The sequence below is a fragment of the Rhipicephalus microplus genome, chromosome X (genome assembly GCF_043290135.1).
Source record: "Rhipicephalus microplus isolate Deutch F79 chromosome X, USDA_Rmic, whole genome shotgun sequence".
NCBI lineage: Eukaryota > Metazoa > Arthropoda > Arachnida > Ixodida > Ixodidae > Rhipicephalus > Rhipicephalus microplus.
In genome coordinates, this window is record NC_134710.1 from 255422907 (window position 1) to 255447209 (window position 24303).

The window sequence follows — 24303 nt, forward strand, 5'->3', positions numbered from 1 at the left end:
TCTGGGCTGCATGACTGTACAAAAAAACAACTGTTAGGGGTTATTGAGAGCATGTAGAATTAAATCAACTGTTGGACACTGTACAGCATCGGGTGATAGGCCATTCCACTCACGGGTAGTTCTTGGAAAAAATGAAAACCTGAATGTGTCTGTTCGCTTTACGTAATCTAAAACTTTCTTTGAATGATGTGAGCGCACAGCATATTCACTTATTTGTCTAATGTGCACTGTTTTGTTGACACCAATTTTGTCGTGGAAAATGAGGTAAAAAAGCTTCCGCCTCTTCATTCTTCTTCTCTCCTGTAGTTTTTTGAGATCCGCTTTAATTAGTAGAAGTGAAGGGGAAGTACGCCAACTATAACAATTAAAAACGATTCGGACAGATTTTCTTTGGAACATTTCTAATTTTTCAATAGTGGACTCAGTAAAGGGATCCCACACTGCAGCTCCATATTCTAATACTGGTCTAATGAAAGTTTTGTGCGTGAGAAGGTTGATGTGTGTTGTGGCATTCACAAGCCTCCTTCGCAAATAGCCAAGCTTTTTCATTGCCTTTCTTTCAATATATTCTATGTGTTCATTCCATTTTAAGTCTGATGTGAGTATGAGTCCTAAATATTTGTGTTTAGTGACTTCGGATAATGCATGGCCATTGACGTGATAGGTAAACAGAAGCAGCTGTTTCTTACGCGTAATTCGCATTGCTACTGTTTTTTTATAATTAATTGTCATCTGCCAATTTTCACACCATGTTTGTAGCGTTGCTAGTGCAGTATTTAAAGATTCTTGATCACTGTAAATATAAATTTCCTGATGTAGTATACAATCGTCCGCGAAAAGCTTTACTTTTACGAGCAAGGTTAGCACAATATCATTAATAAATAACAGAAAAAACAACGGCCCCGAAATTGACCCTTGAGGCACACCCGATTTCATGGGGGCGGAACTCGAGGTGACACCATCAATGGCAACAGATTGGCTCCTCTTTGAAAGATAAGCAGTTATCCATGCAGGTAATTTCTCATTTTTCAAAATAGGTTTGAGCTTAATTAGTAAGTTTTGGTGACTCACACGATCGGAAGCTTTCTCAAAATCCAATAATATAACATCTACTTGACCATTCTTATCGATCGCTGCTGCTAGGTCATGAAACGTCTCAATAAGCTGGGTAACCGTAGAATACCCTTTGCGAAAGCCGTGCTGAAGGGGCGTGATTAGGTTATTTCTTTCGACAAACATAGACAAATGTTTGAATATTATATGCTCTAGAATTTTGACATTAGTGCATAGCAAGGAGATAGGCCTAAACGAGGATACAAGCGAATGGTCATCAGTTTTTGGTACTGGAGTGATCTTAGCGTGCTTCCAATCACTCGGAAGTTCAGCGCGCAGGAGAGATGATTTGAAGATCAAGCATAGGTATTTCGCATTCCATTCAGCATACCTTGTCAGAAAGGCGTTAGGTACAGAGTCAATGCCCAGTGACTTTTTTGGATCGAGATTAAGCAGAAGCGATAAGACACCCGCTTCAGTGATACAGACATCATCGATAGGTGGCATGGTGTCATAGGTGATGAAATCAGGGGTAACGTCATTATCACACGTGTACACCGAACAGAAGTTATATTAATCCCCTCTGCTATTTCCCTCTTGTCCGTTATAACATCACCATTAATAGATAAGCTTGATACTGGACTTTTTTTGGGTGAAAGATATTGCCAAAACTTATTTGGTGACGTCAAGAGAAAGTTTGTCAAAGCCTCCCTTTGATATTTTTCCTTTGCACTTTTCAATTTGGCTTTCAGTGTGTGACGCATCTCTGATATATTATCTAGTCCAGACAATGATGGTCGTTCTATTTGTCGCTTTCTTGCCTTCTTTAGCTTGCGCCCTAGGCGTATGATTTCTTTTGTAATCCAGGGGCTAGACCGGTTTAGTACCTTGCGTTTGTGAGGAATGAAGTCTTGGATACATTTAATTATTATGTCTTTGAAAAAGCACCACAATCGCTCAACAGAACATTCACTTTCTTTAGAAAGTGTTAAGAAATCGGAATAAGAATGATCAAGAGCGTCTATTATGTCTACATCACTAGCACGCGAGAATACGGGTACAAGAACGGTCTTTTTATCAGGTATTTTAGCATAGTACAGTTGAAAGCTTAATGACACAATTTTATGGTCCGAAATGCCGTCGTAAATTTCTATTACCGGACTGCGGTTATATATACCTCTACTAACAAGAAACAGGTCTAAAATTGTGCTAGATTCATTTTGAATGCGAGTGGGCATTTTCACAAGCTGCGTCAAGTCATGGAACAGCAAAACATCAAGAAAAGATACAGATGCAGCAGAGATGGCATGTGGAAATTCATCCGACCAATTTATCATGGGAAAATTAAAGTCGCCACCGATTAAGACGCTGCAACTACTCGTTTTATACTGACACAAAAACTCATTTAATTGTTCTACAAACTCATCACCACAATTAGGCGGACGGTAAAATCCCCCAACGACAATATGTAGCTCATCAAATAACACTTTAACGAAAACACAATCAATTCCCTTAATATTGGGTAATCGTGTCACATATAGCGATTCTCAAAACATGACAACACCGCCACCACGGGAATCTCTGTCATTACGGTACATTTTGTAGCCTGGTGCCGTTATTTCATCATCACCTATGTCTTAGTGTAGCCACGATTTTGTAATTATTAACATATGCGGTTTGTGGGCTATTATTACACTTTCTAGTTTAACGACCTTGTTAATCAAACTACGGGCATTTATGTTAAGATAACGAAACTGCTTAGTTTCCTTGCTTTTATGTCACTTCTTATCTCACAGTCTGCTCCTGCGTCGACTAATAGGAACCCTCTTCATGTGAATACTGTCCCATTCATACGTTTCGTTATCAATTCGAATTTTATCATATGACAGTTTCACCTTTACTCCCGCTTTCCTGCTATCAGAGGCACTATCCCATAGGTTCTTTGAAATTTGCCTCGTGGCTGCCGAGAAGTCCTCGGACACATAAATGCCCATTCCTTTCAACTTAGAACAGTTCTTCAGCACGTGTCTTTTTTTCCCTGTCATCAATGAACTTTAAGATCACAGGTCTAAGTTTGTCGGGTTGCTTACGCCCCATTCTGTGTAGTCTTTCGACAGATTTTCCCTCTACACCAAGCTTAGTTTTGAACAAGTCTTCAACTATTGCCGATTCCAGCGATTCTGGTGTTTCTCCCGGTTTTTCAGGAATGCCAAAAACCAGAAGATTGTTTCTTCTGCTTCTGTCTTCTAAATTTGCCAGCCTTTTTTCTAGTCCTTGCACTGTTTTTTCGAGATTGGCGACTTTGGTACTCAGTTCCGTGAGGGTTGACTGATGTTTCCACCTTTTTAAGTTTCGACTCTATAGTATCAAGTCGTTTATGCATAGTCTTTTGGCCTTCAAGAAGTTCTTTCAACATTTGTTCGGTAGTCGGACCTGGGTTCGATTCGATATCGCCACAAAGTTTCAATAGAGACAGTACTCAATAGAGACAATAGAGACAGTACAAGTAACACATGCATAAGCTGGTGGGGCACGTCAGCTGAATAAAGCAAGGATCACTAGTTTTGACACAGGAATACTTGCTACTAACCTGCATAAAGAAAACCAAAGGGTTGATCATGGCGGTTACAAGTGGTTAGCCAACGTGCCCACTGAAGGAAAGCCGTGATGTTGGGCTGCTTATATAGGCGTCATTCGATGACAGTGGTGGTGTCCAATAGTTGAGAACAAGCGATGCCTCTTCTGCGCAGTCGCCGAGATAGATCGGCGCAGCGCCAACGGAATCCACTATCTTGTTTGATGCATCGGCCGTGAATGTCGCCCGTGCCAGAAGCAACTGCATAAAGAAAACCAAAGGGTTGGTCATGGCTGTTACAGGCAGCCAGCCGACGTGCCCACTGAAGGAAAGCCATGATGTTGGGTTGCTTATATAGGCGTCAGTCGATGACGGTGGTGGCGTCCAAGAGTTGAGAACAAGCGATGCCTCTTCTGCGCAGTCGCCGAGATGGATCCGCACAGCGCCGACGGAATCCACTATCTTGTTTGATGCATCGGCCGTGAATGTCGCCTGTGCCAGAAGCAACTGCATAAAGAAAACCAAAGGGTTGGTCATGGCTCAGGTTCTGTGGAGGTTGAGTCAGGGATTCACTACACCTACAATATGGTCATACTTTTAAAACAAGTATGTTACAACAAGTTTTACTGTAACAACAATTCCCTAGTATAAAATTTCTGCTCAAACTTTTTGCCATGCAGACTAAAGTATGCATACGTCATGTCTATGCCAATCTTAGCTGATGTGTGCCCTGAAGGCCAGACAGAGGGTGCAATGTTAGCGAGTAAGTTTTTATACATTTCTTTCAACCAGGATGCTATCTTATGCGGGCACGAATTATGCAAGGCATGGGCACCAGTGGAGGCCACTGCCCCCTCAAGTTTTTACCAGCCCACCTGTAGCCCCCCTGGCATAAAGACAACCCAGATAATACTGTTTGGCCTCAAGTGCAAGTTCGAGATATGCAAATACTGAAATGTTGTAATTGAATTATAAATCTTCAATTATAACAACCTCTGAACAGTAAACTCGACATAGAATATTTTCATGTTTTGCAAGCAAGTACAATGCTTGAGCAAAGCCTATTTGATATGAGAAATCAAGCTTATATGCATTAACGTAAGTATGTATAATATATTTACATTATATGCTCACATAACTACTAAATGACATATTATCCTCAAGATTAAGACACACACACAATGGCCCCTTCTGGGTCTTCTTTTCCTGTGTGTCTTAATTTTGTGGCAAGATATGTACCTCAGCAAGAACCAAGTGGGCAAACAAACAGGTCTGTTGAACCAAGTAGTAGCTAAGGAACTTGTAAATGATTAATGATTACTTGAAATTATTTGGCAACATCACAATTACATTAAGGTGGTAGGCTTACGTCAAAAGTCAATTTTTTTTTTTGCGAGATCGATTTTTTTTGTTTTTGGTTTTTTTGCACGCCCGGACATTCAAAAACGTGTAGCAACAAAAATTATCTTCCTATCATCATTAGTTTGCGAGTCACAATTAGATTTTTATACACCATGCTCATATACCGAAACCACAATGTGTTCGTTACGAAAGTGTTTTTCGTTTACAGTAGACTCTCAGTAAACGGAAATCTGTTAAATGAAAGTACTGCTTAAATGGAACCAGTGCCTCTGCAACGCTTGGTTTCGGGCTTGTATTCTGCAGTTATGTTCACCTCTCAGTAAAAGGAACTCCTGTTAAATGAAACATATTGTCATGGTCCCATCACGTTCCGTTTACTGAGAATCTACTGTATAATAATAATATTCAAAATACTTCATGACTTTTATTTGGACTGTTACATAAGAGGATGTCATTATATATAACTTTGTGCTTCTAATTGTTTTCAAATCTTTAAAAACAGCCACATGGAGGATGTAAAGTGCTCATGGAATGTTTGTTGTTTACCTTGGTCGGCATACGTCAGGCATCGTTCTACATTTCTTCCTCGTGTCAACGCTGCAACGTGTGTGTTCTTCGGCCACCTGGATGTGAATATATATTCAGACCAGCATGGCTAAGCGCAGAACTCAGAAGACAAGGAAGCGGAAGTTTGGTGGAAATCGCTACACCCTGACGAAGCTGCCTCCCGACATGGACGCGGGTGTTTCGGCGAACGCAAGAAAGCTTTCGGGCATTACAAAAACGTACGAGGCTCCGCCGCAAAATTCTTCGCTCCAAAAGAACAGGCTTTTGGACATTGACATTCTTTCCTCGGTGTTTTTATCACTAGTGACATGCCCTGGATGCATGAACCCAACGCTGAAGCTCGAGGAACGCTCTCACCTAGGGATATGCTCAACCTGTGCAGTCGTGTGTACTGACTATAGGTTTGAGCGTCCATTTGATACGTCTAGAAAGGCGGGACACGTAACGAAAATAATGTTCATCTCGTTTACGCGAGGCGCCAGTTAGGAAAGGGCATGCAGGTGTGGAATTCTTTGCCAAAGTCATGAACATGCCTGCTCCATGTCACTCCGCCTACGACAAATTATTGTCTCGACTTTCTGCAGCTGCAGGAAAAGTGGCGTCAAAATGTAGGGCCGATGCTGCTGTGGAACTTAGTCGTATTGTGGGAAGTGCCGAGTGTGGTGTTTCAGGTGACAGCACATGGCAGAAGCGTGGTCATTCATCTTTGAATGCATGTGAGTCTGTGATTTTTATTGACACAAGAAAAGTCATAGATGTTGAGGCCCTTTTCAGATCGTGTAAATCTTGTAAAACTAAACAAAAGTTGAGGCCACAAAGTGCTTTTTATCAGGAATGAAAGGCAGACCACACTTCCTGTCAAGCAAACCATGAAGGAAGTGCTGGCAGTAAGGAGACGGTTGGTCTGTACCGAATATTTGAGAGGTCACAGCCAAAAAGAGGCTTGAATTACCTGAAATTCTACGGTGATGGTGTTTCCAAGAGCTATGCCTCTGTGGAAGACATGTATAGAAAAGACAGTGTCTAGAAACTGGAATGCGTTGGGCATGTCCAGAAAAGTTTTGGCTGCCGCCTCGGAGAACTCAAGAAAGCAGTGCGTGGTCTCGGAAGTAAGGGAAAGGTCAATGATGTCCTCATTGACCGCCTTCAAAACTACTAAGGCATTGCCATAACGACTAGTGCGGGCAACTTTTCTGCAATGAATCAGGCTACCCTTGCCAGTCTTTTTCATTGCAGCTCTACCGACAAGCATCCGAGACATGGTCTGTGCCCACTTGGACCGAACAGCTGGTGTGGGTACAGAAGGGTTGAAGCACTCGGCCAAGGAGAGTATGTGCACAAAGGACGACTTTCGAATGACGTGCTAACAAAGTTAAAATTGTGTACAGCTATTTGCGTTCAGATGAACTTCTGATGAAATCTTTGCATGGAAAGACACATAATGCAAATGAGTTTTAATGGTCAGATATAGCAGTGGGCTCCCAAAAAGGTCTACGTAAGCTTGCCTACAGTAATGTTTGCCTTGCATGATGCTGTGGCAAACTTCAATAATGGCAGTGTAAGCACTCTAGACATCCTGAGCCAAGCTGGCATAGAACTAGGGTACTACACGACGAAAGTTTGTGTTGCCAGAGATCACAAGCGCATGCAGAATGCCAAACGCAAGTCAGCTGATGGGACGAAACAGGCCGGAAAGAAAAGAAGAGCAATCACACGAGGAAAAGGAGACCATGATGCTATTCAAGAAGGACCCACCTAGGAATCAGGGGCATTTTAGGACTTTGTGCGAAATTTCTGACACCTTGAGCCCGCTCTAAAATCTTTGTTTACCTTTTCCTCAAAATAAGAATTTGCTGCAAATCATGCAATGCCAACTTTCATAACTTTTTTCTCAGTGTATACTTCGAACGAAAATTTAGTACAATGTTTCACCACTTATATATCTGTGTAGCGAACTAGGATAAAAGAAATTAATTGATTAGTTTTGAATTCACAGCTAATTTTGCAAACAAGTTCAGTATAAATTGGCACTTTTTCTGAGTCTTTTGGAGTTTTTTAACATAATTTCCTTGATATTTACTGTATATTATTTATCCTAGTTCACTGCATAGCTCCAACCATTGATTACATAAATGCCAAAGCTTTACTGAATTCAGGCACCCGTTAGTCACTTATCATGGCTGATGTAACTATCACTTTTCATTTAATATTTGACAAAAATGGCCTCCTAAAAAACAAATAATCAATATTTTGCACTCTAAATGACTAGGGAAGATAACTGAGGCACGCTTGTTCCAAAAAAGCAGTTATTTTATTCCTGGCTCCTCCGGTTAAAAAAAGTTTTTTTTTTTTGGGGGGGGGGGGGGGGGGGTGGCCTACCACCTCAATGAAATATGCTACCACATGTCCAGTTGTACTATCGTGCTCAGTATGAGCTACACCCATTTATTGATTGATTGATTGATTTGTGGGGTTTAACGTCCCAAAACCACCATATGGTTATGAGAGACGCCGTAGTGGAGGGCTCCGGAAATTTCGACCACCTGGGGTTCTTTAACGTGCACTCAAATCTGAGCAAACGGGCCTACAACATTTCCGCCTCCATCGGAAATGCAGCCGCCGCAGCCGGGATTCGATCCCGCGACCTGCGGGTCAGCAGACGAGTACCTTAGCCACTAGACCACCGCGGCGGGGCAGTATGAGCTACACCGCGGGAGCATATGGTCAATGGCAATGTAAGGTTGTATAGTTGCACCAATCATGACATTTTTTTTTTGTTATCAAGAGAGGAATCGGCCGTACCTGTGAGTGCACTTCGCCCTAACTTCCTTTTATGCTCGTGCTAGTTTTGCGCTGTGGTTATATAAGCTTCGAAAATGATGCCTTGGAGGGTGACAGCAAGTTAGTGGGGGCGATGCACACCCGCAAGAATAGCCAGACTCTCTCCCAATAACTTGAAAATATGCTATGATCGGCGCCACTGTACAACATTGCAGTACGCTCAGCCATGCGCTCACGTGGTGTAGTTCATACTTATAGTACGTACAATGTTGTGTTTACTGAAAGAAAGAATTAAGTGCGACAGTTTTTAAGAGATGCAAACATAATTAAACTGATCAAATAATCAATTGCATTAAATTGCTAAACAGCCAAAATATCTAAATGCAACAATGGAGTGAAAGCTACATGCCCAATGCACCTGCTTCTGAACTGTTGGTCCGGCATAACAACTGCTCCTATTCAGCACAACTATATTATGGAATATTTATTACATCTGCCATTCTCCAATGAGTGTTATTCCTTATAGACATTCAAAAGAGACACATTGGGAACTTCAACTTCTGGATTCTTGAGCAGAAGATGAATCAAATGACCGACACCATTCTATTTGTATTTAAAATCTGAAGTGTTGGCCAAACATTATAAAAAGTTTAATTGTGAGTTTCAATGTCCAAAAACTGTACATAAGGCAAAGGTGAACACCATTGTGTAGTGTTCCGGATTATTTTTATTTATTGGCAGTTCTTTCAGATGCACTGAAAACATTGTATACTAATATTTTACTAATATTTTAGCATTTATCTCTACTCAACTGATGTCACTGTAGTCAGGATTCAAATCCACACAACCTCCAATAACTGCCGATGAGGTTATGAGTTGCATTAAATTCAGGATCACAAAAATCACTGAAGTCTGTTGATTTTTGTTTTCTACTTTCAAAAGACCTTGTAGATCAATAGCAAATACAAGAATTGGTGTAATATTTATATATTACAATAATAGTTCAACAGTCTAAATGGGTTCCCTCATATAAAAAGGCTGAATCGAGCAAACATTGCACACAAACTGAACAAATACAATTCAGTTATTGAGTAGTATAGATATTTCAAGTAAAGAAATATTTTCATGAGATGTGGCACATCAACTAATATATTTCTAGTAAAGTGATAAATTGACTGTTGCACAACCCTTAATATTCACGTCTTTGACAGATAAGAAGCCACATGCAACACCCAGTTGCAAAATTCTTTTCAAGAGAACTCTGACACTGGTAGTCAACCAAGACAGTGTAATTGTATAGCAATAATCATTAACGTTATTCCTTACTTGTCTCTTCCAGGTCGTATCACCACTTCGTACAGCCCATACAGTGGTTGATGATCAGAGATTTGCATTAATAGAATTGAGTCATAGAGAATACACTCTATATGGCCTTTTCTCTTGATTCTATAAAGTATTCAATCCTAAATGAAAATAGGTTTTCAGTGAAAAATGAGGCTGACAATATCAATGCCACGAATTGAAAAGTTCAAACAGAAGCTATTACTGTGTACGATGGCACTCTATGCTTCACACCATCAAACTGAGTTGAACCAACTTCGAATTTGTGGGTCAGTCCAAATTTTATCTTTCCTTCTTGAAAGCCAAAGATGCCTGACCTGATGAGCAGAGACGAGAGAGATGCTGCATACAACACTGGTGAATGCAAAACATACACAGGAAACTAGGCAGTTCTCTTCTAATTCAAACAGATTTTTAGAACTCGCCAAGAAAAGGTGGTGCTCTTTTACGAGAGATTTTTAACACTGCAAATCACTCTGCAGATAGCAAACCAAATACAGCCTCGTTATCTTTCATATTAGGGACACGGTACAATTGCAAAACTGAAGCTCAGAAGTTGTGTAGTAGTTTCTGTTTAGCGAAAATCAAAAGGATAGCACCACCTCCTAGATATCTGATTCCAAGGTCTCTGATAAAGAATGAATGCATCTGCATTTCAATTAAGATCACTCTAGAAGGGTTGAGAGGCGGTATAGTTAATATAGATTCGTACTGAAATATTGGGAGCACAAACCAACAGGATGCAAAGGAGGAGACAAACAAGCGTATAAAACAGATGACTTGTTTGTTTGCACCTCTGTGTCCCATTAGTTTGCCCTGCTGATTTCAGTATGAAAGGTCATTCCAAGCTGTTATAGGAAAGCTTTTAACAGACTTGTCTGGAATACCAGTGCATTTTAATAGCATATCTGAAAACATTGCTAACCTCCATTTCGGCTGAGCAGAAAAGACCGTACTACCACTCTGCTTTAATTTTGCTGTTGTAAATTTTGCGATAAAATAAATTATTCAAATTGGGGAAAACTTTTCATTAGCTACTTTGGTGTTGTGGCTTATGAAGGCAACTTTTTTTTAAGAAGCTTCAGCTTTAAAGGACACTACTGCAAGTTTTCACTATACCGTGGGGAAAGCAATGTCTAGGGAATGTTTAAACCAAATCATTTTCTAACAGGTTCGTTAATAGAAAACTTGAAAGCAATTTAACTGCTTTGTTACTATTTTACCAGAAGGTGAGCTTCACCACTAATGCAATTACCCTCCCTGCCTCAGCCATTCTTTGCAAGCAGAGTTTCTTCACCCATGTGGAACGTGGTGTAGGGGCCACACCATGTTCACATGACTAGCTCCACCCTCCTCTCACCTTCTCTACCTATTTTGCTTCATGGCACATATCTAGAGACAGTGTATTAGATGATTAATCAATGTCACATGCCATAGAAAGTGATACTACAAGCAGTGTGTGTTAAGCATTTGTGTGCATGTCTTTGACTCGTGCTCCGTGTACAGCTTCTATGAGAGAAAAAGCCCACTACGTTGTTTCAAGTTTTGGCCGCTTTCACACCATGTTACAGTCAGTTTTATGCTTTGCAAGCCCTATTGCCCCCCTCCCCCCCACAATCTACACATCACTTTGTCTGATTTTAAATGCACAAACCTAATCAAAGGGCATTCTTTAAAAATTTCAAAAAAAAAAGGATGGGGGTATACAGAAGATGCGATTATACAAACCATGCAGCACAGCACTTCTCGGCCGATCAAATTTCAGGAGGTTCTCATATGCAAGTTGTTTATTTTCATGGTCATCCTTCAGTAAACCGACGACCGAACGATCATTCATGAGTCGAAAATTCAGATCGCCACACCAAAATACATGGTCAAATCTTGCAGTCACATCTGCAATGAATCAAATGCACACTCACAAACCTTCTAAGAATAAAAAAACACCTGGCCTGTGCAAAACGCACAGCACACTCACAGCAAAAGCTGGAAGAGTGGCCTTTCTAGAGCCTTTTCTGAACACTCTTGTAGACACTACTACAGGTACACTTGCATGATACCCACTACACCAAAATCACCATAACATTTGTGAAGTAGAGAAGCGTGCACTATTTCATTAGTATTTGTCTTTCTTCAGGGGAGCATGGTGCTCGCTATGCACCTGTAAGACATTATGTGCAATTTGCTATATTTGCATTATGTGCATTATTTGCTGATGCTGTAGCTAACGACGACAAACAATTATGACTCAGCCTTTTGTAGTGGCCTGGAACCATTCAATAGACCCAATTGTTAAGCGATTCGCATTATGTGATGCTAGGTTGCTTAGTTACTCTTCTGAAATGCTCTTATAACACGATTCCTGAACTGACAAGAAGCGTGCATAAGGGAAGTCGGCAGCACAATCTCGAGCACAGGAGTGGCTCTGTGGTAAAGCACTGGGCTGCCACAGACAAGGCCTGTAGCCCCGTTTACACGAGAGATATTTTCTCATTTCATTTTTTTTTTTTCATACTTCATGCGATATTGGTTGCGGACACTGTCGGCGGACAAGTACGGCGCTGGAGACAGTCTTTTTTGTGTTATCATAGCAGCTTTCACTGTAAAAATAGTAACTTACTAGGAAATTAAAGATAGGAAAATGTGAGCAAATCAGGGATAGTAACAGCACGTTTTTACAAAAAGACCTCATATTGATGTCCAGTTTCCTTTATTATTTTTGCCCTTATTGTGCTGTAAGAGCATGCAAACAGTAAACAAAGCAAAAAATAGCCGAGGTTGTTCATTCTAAAAGACAGGGTGTCCAATTATAGACACACAAAAGAAGTCATGACACCACAAGAGGGCCTGGGGTGTCTTTTAGAATGAATATTCACCAATTAGCTCTGCTCTTTGTTATCTCAGCTGACATTGGTTGGTCAATACTGGCTTGATATTTGTTTATCAAGCATGTTATGGACACGAAAGCAGTAATTAAGAAAAGCGATAAGGATAACGCTGGTCTGCGAATATGCGATATGCAGTTGTTTCCTTTTGTAGAAAAACTTCTACATCTACAACTATGAAAAAGAAGCTCCAACATTGTAAAACCAGAATTATCTACCGAGCATTCATACTTGTGTGATTTCTTTATTACCCATAGTATCGAAAATGGTGACTAAAAGCTGTTGCAAAGGGCAAGTACCGCATCAAGAAATAATTGGCATGTTTATGCTCACATGTTGAATCTTATTACAGGATTTTTACAACAAAAGCCACAGGGCAAACATGAAGTGTTCAGGGTGGGTTATTGCAAGGTATAATGTCATGTTTCAGAAAAATGCCTGAGTAGAACAGCCTTTACAAGGGACCCCAATTCATTGAAGTTTGTGATGTGATGAGCTGCTTTCTTTTTCTTTTTTTTCATGCATGATGGCGATATTCAGAAATGTGAATACTGCTGCAGCCAAGCAACTGAATTGTATCTAAGCCTTCAAGTGTGTTTCAGCTAACTTGAACAAAACACTTATAAAAGCAAACAAATGTACAGTACTGCTTTTTATATTCTGGCATGAACTTTTGTGTTAAAACTATTTCAATATTTAATCAAGATTAATCACAGTAGATGGTCTCTAAACCAAAACGGAAGGAACCAGGAAAATATATATTCCATTTACCAGAAGTTCCATTTACTGAGAGATGAACAGGGGCGGACAATACAAGTACTAAATCAACAATATCAAAGGCAGTTGTTCCATTTTATCAAAGGCAGCAGTTCCATTTAGCAGATTTCCCTTTACTGAGATTCTACTGTGGTTAACATTTGGAAGACTTTTACTAGTATACAAGAAGTAAGTCTTCGGAGGAGTTGTAAAGGGTATTGCTTTGTCAAGCAGAAGTATAGCTGACTTTCTTTTCTTTCTCCTTTTATTTTCACTTATTTTAGCTTATGGGAAATGTGCAGCACCTACAAGTGGAACAACAGTCTACTGCGCCACTGCACTTTCACGTGCCACCACTTCAGTTTCAAGTGGCGTGCTACAAATAGACACCTCTTTTTCTGCTATGCCCACATTACACGCAAGTGTGTGTGTGCGAAGACGACATATATGATGAAACGGGTAGGCCTTCGTAACGTCAACAATGCAGGATTCCTTTAGTTTCTCAAACGAAAAGAAAGGACAAATTATATGGAATCAGTCATGTTTTCAATGTGATAGAAAGCACAGACGTGTGGCAGTGTATTCTGAAAGGGCAATCGGCTGGCCAGTGTAGACCACAAAGCATAGACAGTTAACATCCATGTTTGTATGGATTCTTTCTAGTCATTTTGCCTGATGGCATTTGTCTGACACCTGTTAGACAACCCCTTGCAATGGGCGCAAGTAAAACGTACGATCTCTGAACTGAACGTGTTGTATTAAGTAATGTCTGGAAGTTCCACGAAATTTTCTGCACTGTTGTGCAGCTCTATTTATAGACGTTGCTTGCACTGCACAAGTCCTTGAGTAACTGTCACACGCCAACCTTGCAAATGATCTCTTAGCTGTCACTAAATGCAATAAAATGGTGTGGTGCAGCATCGCTTGCATGCACAGTGCTGTTAAGAGCAATAGAAATACAAGGGGAATAAAATTCTGCAGTCCACGACACATTTTGCGAGACATGCGGAGATGCTTCCCTAGTGTTACTGTTTACGAATTGCGGAACAGTAGAAAAACAGCCGCATCCCACAAGAAAGAATTGCTAGATCTGTCGATGGTTTTCCACCAACAAAATGTCGACTGCTTATTTAAGATCACTTTGCTGGCTGCCACTCACTTCCATCAGCACCGTAAAAATATCAGTTAAATTGCGTGGAGTTTAAATTCACACAAAAAAGCTACAGCATGAACTTGATAAAAGTGCCCGGATGATCACTTGCTTTATGCGGCATACACTAATCCAAATTTCAGTAAATTTTTTAAGCAGAAAACTGAAAAACTTTGTTCCAGGTGCATAGTTCTTATAGTTATGGCATAGTTTACGACTAAGAAATTCATACGTGACACTGCAAAACAACTCAACATGGCTCTACTGATGGGTCAGCTGCTGCACAAAGCATACCAGTTCCTTTCATTCACTTATGCACTGCGGTGCCACAGGCTCAGTGCTTGTTTCCTAGAGCTACAAGAGAGAATAAAGCCAAAATAAGCATCCTTTTCAGCTACATATTTTAATGTAAAAGTTGGGCGGGCATATATAGTATGACTGTATGGCCAGTGCAGAAAACAAAAACAGTGAAAGTAACACGCTAGCAGATGCTACAACGCTGTTTACATTTAACCGCTTAGTATGGCACAGAAAATAAATTATTGAAACAAGGCTGTTTGGTCACTCTGAGCGGAGCTTCACTTCCAGGGCCTCACTGGCTATTGCGGCTTGCCAGGGCTGGTCAGTAGTCGCCAATCCACCTTTTTCATTTTCTTGTGCTGCCTGCTGCCATTTTGGTAGCATAGCTGATGTATATCTTACTTCTTGATGCTGCCAGCTGTCTTCATTGTTTATGTATATACTATGTCGCACACAATGTGTTCAATAGTTGTGGAAAGCGAAGCAAGCGTTCCAGGTAGTCAATAAAATTTATCTGAGATAAATCTGTACATCTCTCAAGCCTGTCGTTCTGCATATAGGTGAGGAGTGGGCAGGGGAACACACATAGCCAATTTCATTCAGGTCCAATGACCTCAGGAAATTGCCAGAGTTGACCTTTAAGTCATCATGTACAGATTCACATGAGATAGACCACCCTTTGCTTTTGTGCTGAAGTTGAGTTGTGCTTGTTTTGGTAAGTCAGTCTGATGACAGATCTTTCCATAATCTTGAATACGGTCTGGAACTCTTTTTTCCTGAGCTAGAAAAAGAAGGAATAAAAGCATCAACAAAGTTGGATGCAATATAACAATACTTTAAAATATCGAAAACACAAAATTTTTTTTCTTCGTCTTTTTGGAACTGATATGCGGCTATTGGCCAGTATAAAGCATCACTTCTCTATCACGCTATGAATTATTGATTGTGACCCATATTATTAGGACAAGTCACTAGTGGCTACTTTTAGCCTTAATGCAGCTTGCAAATAAGTGGTATTCTTGATGTGGCTGAAAAATCAATTCCTCCTAAAAAGGTCTACTCATTGTACTTAAAGGAATGCTGCAAAACAAATATTGCATGTTTTCATTGTATGTAGGGGACGCCTAAAATAGGGCATTGTTGTTAATGCCGTACCTAGTCATGCATTTCAGACAGGGACTAAAAAAAAAAAAAAAACGTCGCTGTCTAATGCATTACATGCCTCAGTTCCACATCACTATCTGTGTGCATTAACATTATGCCACATGTATAACATGACAATTGTCTATACTATATACAAGTGAGACAACTCTACCAAGTTCCTGCTTACCAAGAAACATAGACCTTGTGAGCTGAAATTTCACAATAAATGTGGTGCCCCCTGCCTTCATTGCAAGGGATGATACTAAGCAATACAAAGTCTGACTCTTATCTCAGTTGGCTGCCTAGCTATCAACTAAATGAAAAGCAGCTATCTTAAATTATTTTGCGGCATTTCCTGTGTTGTATAGCCCTCGACACTGAGAAACAGTGCTGAGAACTCCCCACTAATATGACGTGCTAAAGAAAGCCATTTGCCCCTTAAAAAGCAGCACTTTGGCACCACATGTTGTGGTAAAATGTCATCATTAATGCTGGTATTACATCATCAATTAATTACTATTAACCAAAAGGACTGGATCTGAGAGTTCAATCTTAATAATTTTTCAAGCAGTAAGAAGTGCAATGTACAATTAGACTAATCAAGTTCTGCTCATTCTGGATAGCATGGAGGCAGACAACATGGCATAAGCAAATGCATGTTCTGAACAAACTCAAACGTTGTGCCAAGTAGCACTTAGTGTGCAGTGGCAAGTCTGCTGAAGACGCTTATCTTGCCTTAAATTAACTTCATTGCATTTTTCTTAGATACTGTGCGGCGTCTTTTGAAAGATCTAAATGAAACAAAAGGCTTCAGCATCCGTGAATATTATAGCAGAGAAAATAGATTGAGTAGCAACATGTGACAATAAATGGACAATTGCATTTGCTGCAGATGCAAATGAGTCATACTAAAAGGGATACTGAACAAATCTTTTGCTGTGGAGATATTTAGCTCAACTAAAAGCTGGGCACTGAAAGTGGTTAACACAACCTTCCTTTCAGGCAGAAACTAAACAAAAATAATGAACTTAACCGGTTTTTCACAAACTGTCACTTCTGGTGGCCATGCCGTTAACTACATGAGGTGGTGTTTCTCATCTTCAGGAACAGGAATGCCAACCATTACTCACGTGCTAGGAAATGAAAAATATAAAGCTACTATAAGGAACTGCCTAAAAATAAAATCATGATGTTTGAACAATGCAATAAAAGCAAGTGTCGAAAAAATGTGCGAAACTGTCGATTCATAGAAAGCTTTTTTTTTTTGGTACCTAGTTTTCTATCATTTTGAGAACTTGAAATGGTGGTCACGTGGACAAAAATTTCTGCCACTAATAATGTTTCGGGAAAATACTGCAGAACTAATGTCTATAGTAGGTTTATCCATTATTTTTTGTAGAAACTGATTTTCGGCAAGTGCAACGGTTGGGACAGTTAGTATGGAATGATTAACTTCATTTCACAAATACTTAAATTTACATCCCACAAATGTTTAGACAATTAATTTACAAATTAATTGTAAAGGCCTGTGTAGCAGGATAAAAGACAAGGACAAGTGAAAGGAAGCAATAAACCATCACAATGTGGCGCTCCGGTGTCACTATCTTCTGTGTAAGGATGTCAATATACGGTATGACATCCGAAAACAAAACTGAAACTTCCTGTGCAAAATTCGTAAGCCTATTATTACAGGTACTATAAGGCTTGAAAGCACTTATTCTATCACTATGAGGTACTTAACGATGAATAGTTGAAAAAAATATATTGATGCCCCTGTAACACCTATAAATTAAATGGGAGAGAATGTATGTTGTAGTGCTTGCATAGAACTTGATGTCATAAGATTCAATATGAAAAACAACAGAAACTTCTTTTAGAGCATAAATGCAGTTTGCCTGGCCGAGGTTATTGCCTTGTGAACCGAGGAAGAGTAGAACAAGCTTAACACTCTCGCAACTGGGCAGCAATAGAACATTAGTGAGGGATCCATAGAGCCTAAGAGCTTCCACTAGCGAAAAGTCACTTTGTTTAACTTGGTCTCAACCAAGGCTGATTGGAACACTAATGATTGCGAATTAATGATTGCACATGTTGGTTGCACATGTTGGTTGCACATGTTGGTTGTGCACCACATAGGAAAATCAAGAAGGCTACAGCCAATGTTAAGAACACACATACTAGTATGTTCCATAAGTGCTTCAGCCACAAGTCTCACCAACTTCTGCAGCCTTTTGAACAGTTAATATGAGCATGCCTTAAAGCTCTAGCGATTTTTCGAAAGTACACATTGACGAATAGGCACTATGTCATGCTACACCAAACATGTTGGATGCATAAGAAGAATAGCAATACTTTGTTTTCATGCCACACATCATGCAGCACACAAACATCATGGGCATGCTTTAAATCAAACATATTGCAGTGGGCAAAGGAAGAGCAGCTTAGATACAACAGCTGCATCAATATTGCAATGTCTCAGGTTCATCGTATTCTATCAGTCACACGCAGTGTCAAGCTGGCCAACCAGCAAACTGTGGCACTGACTACAAAAGTCACAAAGTATGTACCCCGAGAACTCAAATGCATTCTGCTGCTTTTCCTCAAAATAAAGTTTCTTCTCCCTCTTCCGAATGTAGAGTATGTAATACAGAGTTGTCACAGTCAACATCTGAAACAACAGATCTATTTTTAAACGTAACTCTTATTATGAAGATGAGTCAGATGGTCTAATATCTGTGATAGACCATGGCAATCACAATTGTGGCAGAATAAACTTTGAGGGATTGCAATCATACAGTATATGATGCTTTAGGTATTGTGTACTATATATAAATATTTGACATAAAGCTTCAGGCATAATTTTGAACCTTCACATTGTTCTGATTTAAAATAAGTGTGAAACATTTTTTTAATATATTCATTCCTAGGAAAGCACTACAGCGAGTGAAACTTGCAATGCTATTTAGCTTGCAGAACATTGGACCGCTAGCTAGATTAGACTAGTCAATACTGATGGTAAAGAATCGCAAACAAAGCTATACATTAACACTATATGAGCTTTATGTCTTGGTCTCAACCGTGTTCATACATTTGTGCTTCAATAGCATGATTATTTAGCATGCCTTACACTTTAGCATCTGCTCTGAATTTAAGGAACTGATGCGGGAGCAATGGCAGAGTTTCATGTAAGGGAGAAAAAAAGAGGGGAGGGGGTAACTTGACCTTCTTTTATGTAAATATACGCCCATTTGTGCACATGCATTATATGCACACATATAATATAAATATTGCAGCAGATGGTTGAACCCGCCACCCAATCTCTCCCGTTTTGCTTATGAACTGATGCTATAAAAAATAAATAAAAATCACAGTGCTTTCATTAATGGAAACAAGGCAGGTCCTACACTTTCCGGCTCATTACTAAATACTTTAATGGTAAGATGAATGTCATTAAACTAGACATGAAAGTTTAATGACCAAGAAAAAGCTAAAAAGTAGAACACACTAGTTGAGCAAGTTTAACACACCTACCCCTCGAACAGCTACTCAGCTATGAAAAATCAGTAGTAAATAAATTGGAGATTCACAAGTGTGAGATTACGTAGGCATACACATGCATTGCATGCCTATACCTAAGTATGAGAAAAATACTGCATTCTGATGAAAAATCCTGTAATCAGAAATTCATCACACACAAATAAAGCCATGATTTTAACCTACGGAACATCTATCAGCAGCTTTGGCTCCATCACTGATACAAGAAACTCAACCAGTGCTCATTGAACCTGACAACATTTGTTATCTCTGAAAGAGGTACTACAACGTAATCACCAATACGTTTCATTAAAGGAGCTTATTGCCTCACGAATTGGCTATTGCAAAACGTTTAAAATCCATCCAATATGAGCGCTGTTAGAGTTTTGTCGCCCCCACTTTCTCTCTCTTTTTGTACCAGCGAGAGCGCTGTAAACTGTAAAACTAGGGGGATGCCAAAAATATGCATCTATTCTTCACTGTGCGTCATCAAATAAGCAATTTCTTTTTTTTTTCTTGAAACGCATAGCTTACTTTCAGTGTGATCTCATGAGATCGGGCATGTGGTGGCATCTTGAAGTGGCCATGGTAACTATGCAGCTCACGGTGCTGAAATCAGCCAATGACTGTGAGCTTTGGGTTTATGGCACAGTCATTTGTGTTTATGGCATTATTCGTTTAGAGAAGAGGAAGAGGAATTCGTTTAGAGAAGAGGAACGTTTAGCTGACTGATAAATGTTTGTTATTTTCAGGCCGCGTCCGGCACTATAAAATTTGGCTCATGTGTTCAGGAACCTTGAAGACCAATCAGTATAGTTTTCTGACCATGCTAAAAAGTGTTTCAGGGCCCTTATAAAATGGCCCTGTGACACAATGTGAGCAAGCCTTTTTAATCCAATCATCTGATGCTCTGGAATGTGCCGATATCATTGCGTGAGTGGTAACGCCAAAATTGAAGCCGTGAAATGTTAATTCACGGGACAAACTACCTTGATTTCGGACTACGGCGACACACATCAGCTATTTTTGTTATGGGAAGTGACGTCATGTCATGCGACGTGACAACAAAGGCCATTAGTTTTTATTGGCTTGGCGCGATAAGTAGCGTGGAATATTCATATGCTGGTGGTAGCTAGGCCATATGAGTGAATACTAAAAACAGTAAAAACCCTTTTTATACTTTCTCTCACAAAAAAGAAGTCCTGTTCCTAAATGATGTAATTTCATAACAACGAACACGACACCTAGTCTGTGAATGGAGCTATGATATGCGATCAACTAATAGTAGCAATCCTTGCCACATCTTAGTGAGCCGAAATTGAGAAATGGCCTAAGGATATTTTATTTTAGTGTGTTAACAATTATACGAACACACTTAGCGTAACTTTGCCAATGCCATCCTGTATATATATATATATATATGGGAAAGAAGTGTATACCTAAGGGCTCCTTTTTCCGTGTTTTAACACACTATTAATGAGATCTAACAGACAGTAATGCCAAGGAATGTACAGGGGAAGTTATTAGAACCAATGCAATGTAAATAAGAAGAAAGAAAAGTGGATGAAAAAATAACCAGCCGTGAGCAGGAATCGAACCTACGACCTTCGAATAACGCGTTCGATCCTCTAACCACTGAGCTATCACAGCGGGCTTCCCTCCATCCACTTTTTTGGGTTTATATGCGAATTTAGAAGTAGGAGTGACATTCAGCGCCATCTATTAGCCAAACAACGAGTGTGAAAACACTCTTATTCGCTTGTTTGGCGTCACGTAGCACGTGAACTTATTAAGAGCGGGCAGCTGATTAATTGTCCCTCTCATACAACCTAAACACACCAAGTCTGCCAGTACGAGACCCTCGTTCAATGAAATAAGGGAAACAAGTGTATACCTAAGGGCTTGTTTTTCCGTGTTTTAACACAATAATAATGAGATCTAACAGACAGTAATGCCAAGGAAAGTACAGGGGAAGTTATTAGAACCAATGCAATGTAAATACGAAGAAAAGTGGATGAAGAAATAACCAGCCGTTAGCAGGAATCGAACCTACGACCTTTGAATAACGCGTTCGATGCTCTAACCACTGAGCTATCACAGCGGCCTTCCCTCCATCCACTTTTTTGGGTTTATATGTGAATTTAGAAGTAGGAGTGACAGTCAGCGCCATCTATTAGCCAAACAACGAGTGTGAAAACACTCTTATTCGCTTGTTTGGCGTCACGTAGCACGTGAACTTATTAAGAGCGGGCAGCTGATTAATTGTCCCTCTTATACAACCTAAACACACCAAGTCTGCCAGTACGAGACCCTCGTTCAATGAAATAAGGGAAAGAAGTATACCTAAGGGCTCGTTTTTCCGTGTTTTAACACAATATTAATGAGATCTAACAGACAGTAATGGCAAGGAATGTACAGGGGAAGTTATTAGAACCAATGCAATTTAAATAAGAAGAAAGAAAAGTGGATGAAAAATAACCAGCCGTGAGCAGGAATCCAACCTACGACCTTCGAATAACGCGCTCGATGCTCTAACCACTGAGCTATCACAGCGGCCACCTTCATCCACTTTTTTAGGTTTATATGTGAATTTAGAAGTAGGAGTGACATTCAGCGCCATCTATTAGCCAAACAACGAGTGTGAAAACACTCTTATTCGCATGTTTGGCGTCACGTAGCACGTGAACTTATTAAGAGCGGGCAGCTGATTATTTGTCCCTCTTATACAACCTAAACACACCAAGTCTGCCAGTACGAGACTCTCGTTCAATGAAATAAGGGAAAGAAGTGTATACCTAAGGGCTCGTTTTTCCGTGTTTTAACACACTAATAATGAGATCTAACAGACAGTAATGCCAAGGAATGTACAGGGGAAGTTATTAGAACCAATGCAATGTAAATACGAAGAAAAGTGGATGAAGAAATAACCAGCCGTTAGCAGGAATCGAACCTACGACCTTTGAATAACGCGTTCGATGCTCTAACCACTGAGCTATCACAGCGGCCTTCTCTCCATCTACTTTTTTGGGTTTATATGTGAATTTAGAAGTAGGAGTGACAGTCAGCGCCATCTATTAGCCAAACAACGAATGTGAAAACACTCTTATTCGCATGTTTGGCGTCACGTAGCACGTGAACTTATTAAGAGCGGGCAGCTGATTAATTGTCCCTCTTATACAACCTAAACACACCAAGTCTGCCAGTACGAGACCCTCGTTCAATGAAATAAGGGAAAGAAGTGTATACCTAAGGGCTCGTTTTCCGTGTTTTAACACAATATTTATTTATTTTATTTATTTATTTCAAAGTACCTTAGAGGCCCCATGGGGGGCATTGAGTAAGGGGGGCTATACATATATACAAATAAACTGGAAAAAATATACAAGACAGACAATTGAGCAAGGGGGGAATACATATAGACACCTCAAAATAAAAAAAAGTACAAAAGAATCAATTGAGTAAGGGGCGCAATACTTATATACATCTCAAACTAAAACAAATACAAAAGAAACAATTGGAAAATAATAAGTCAAACAAAAAGCACCAACATGTACAAAAGTTCAACATGTACAAAAGATACACGCATAGTAACCGTGGGCGAAACACTGTATTTCCTGCACATGCAGCGGCCACAAGGCAGAATCCTCGCGCACATGAATGTGACAATCACAAAAATGAATCAATACGGACCAATGAATTATGATACGGCATCTACTTGCTGAGGCTTGTGAAGTGGCTTGATGAAATATGACGGAATGTGTCAAAGTTTGTCTGGGATGCAATGTCGTCAGGCAAACTGTTCCACAGACGGATAGCACGTGGAATTGCGGACTGATTGAACGCGTTTGTTGAGCCGTATACACGGGAATAGCTAAGATGATTGTGTAGTCTACGTGAAGTGAGATATGGTTTTTGCAGACCAGTAACGGTGATTCGGGAAGAATGGGTAATTCTATGAAAGAATGACAGCAGGGCAATGTCGCGACGAATGTTCAAGAGTGTGAGTGAAAGTTCCTGTTTGATTTGTGATATACTAGAATGCGGACTGTAGTTATTGGCAATGAAGCGGCTTGCTCTATTCTGGATTCTTTCCAATGAGTCAATTAAGTATTTTTGATGGGGAGACCAAATCGAAGAGGCATATTCTAGTTGAGGGCGAACCAGTGTCAAGTAAGATAATTTGCGAATGCCTGATGGTGCAGCTTTCAAGTTACGTCTCAAGAAACCTAGTGATTTCGAGGCGCTGGCAGAGATTGCCGTAATGTGGTTGGACCAGGATAGATTAGGTGTCAGTATTACGCCCAAGTACCGATATTGTGTTGCAGTCGATAGAATGGAATGATTAATACTGTAAGAAAATTCGGATATGCTAGGTTTACGTGTGAACGACATTACTTTGCATTTTGAGACATTTAGTGTCATCAGCCATGTACTACACCAACCATTAATTACGTCGAGGTCGTTTTGGAGTGACAGGTGATCTTCACTGTTCTTGATTGGACGGTAAATAATGCAGTCGTCAGCGAACACCCTGATGCAAGAAGAGACATGTTGCGGAAGATCATTGATGAATATGAGGAAAAGTAATGGCGCGAGTACGCTGCCCTGTGGTACACCTGAAGAAAGGTCAGATACGGAAGAAGACAAATTGTTAACTGTTGTGTATTGCTGACGATTCGACAGGAAATTGCGAAGCCATGATAATGTACGGGAGTCTAATTTCAGGGCGGAAAGTTTCGATATCAGGCGACAGTGTGCAACCCTGTCAAACGCCTTCGAATAGTCGAGGAATACGCAATCAGTTTGATAATTATTGTCCATATTTGCATGAAGCTCTGTGGTAAATTCAAACAACTGAG

The 24303-nt window shown here is 40.1% G+C and overlaps 1 protein-coding gene across 4 annotated transcripts in view; it reads right to left on the reverse strand.

Annotated features, from left to right (window-relative positions):
• Positions 1-24303, reverse strand: part of LOC119186092 (inositol polyphosphate 5-phosphatase E-like) — a 40885-nt gene that overhangs the window by 13755 nt on the left and 2827 nt on the right. For 3 of the 4 annotated variants that reach the window (XM_075878959.1, XM_075878963.1, XM_075878962.1), the window contains exons 2-3: positions 15444-15548; positions 11408-11572 (exon numbers count right to left, since the gene is read on the reverse strand). In XM_075878959.1, coding sequence (XP_075735074.1) covers positions 11567-11572; positions 15444-15548 — 111 coding nt within the window. In that variant the 3' untranslated portion in view covers positions 11408-11566. Of the gene's footprint in view, positions 1-8807; positions 9997-11407; positions 11573-15443; positions 15549-24303 lie in introns of those variants that run through there. The other variant, XM_075878960.1, reaches the window with a different exon arrangement.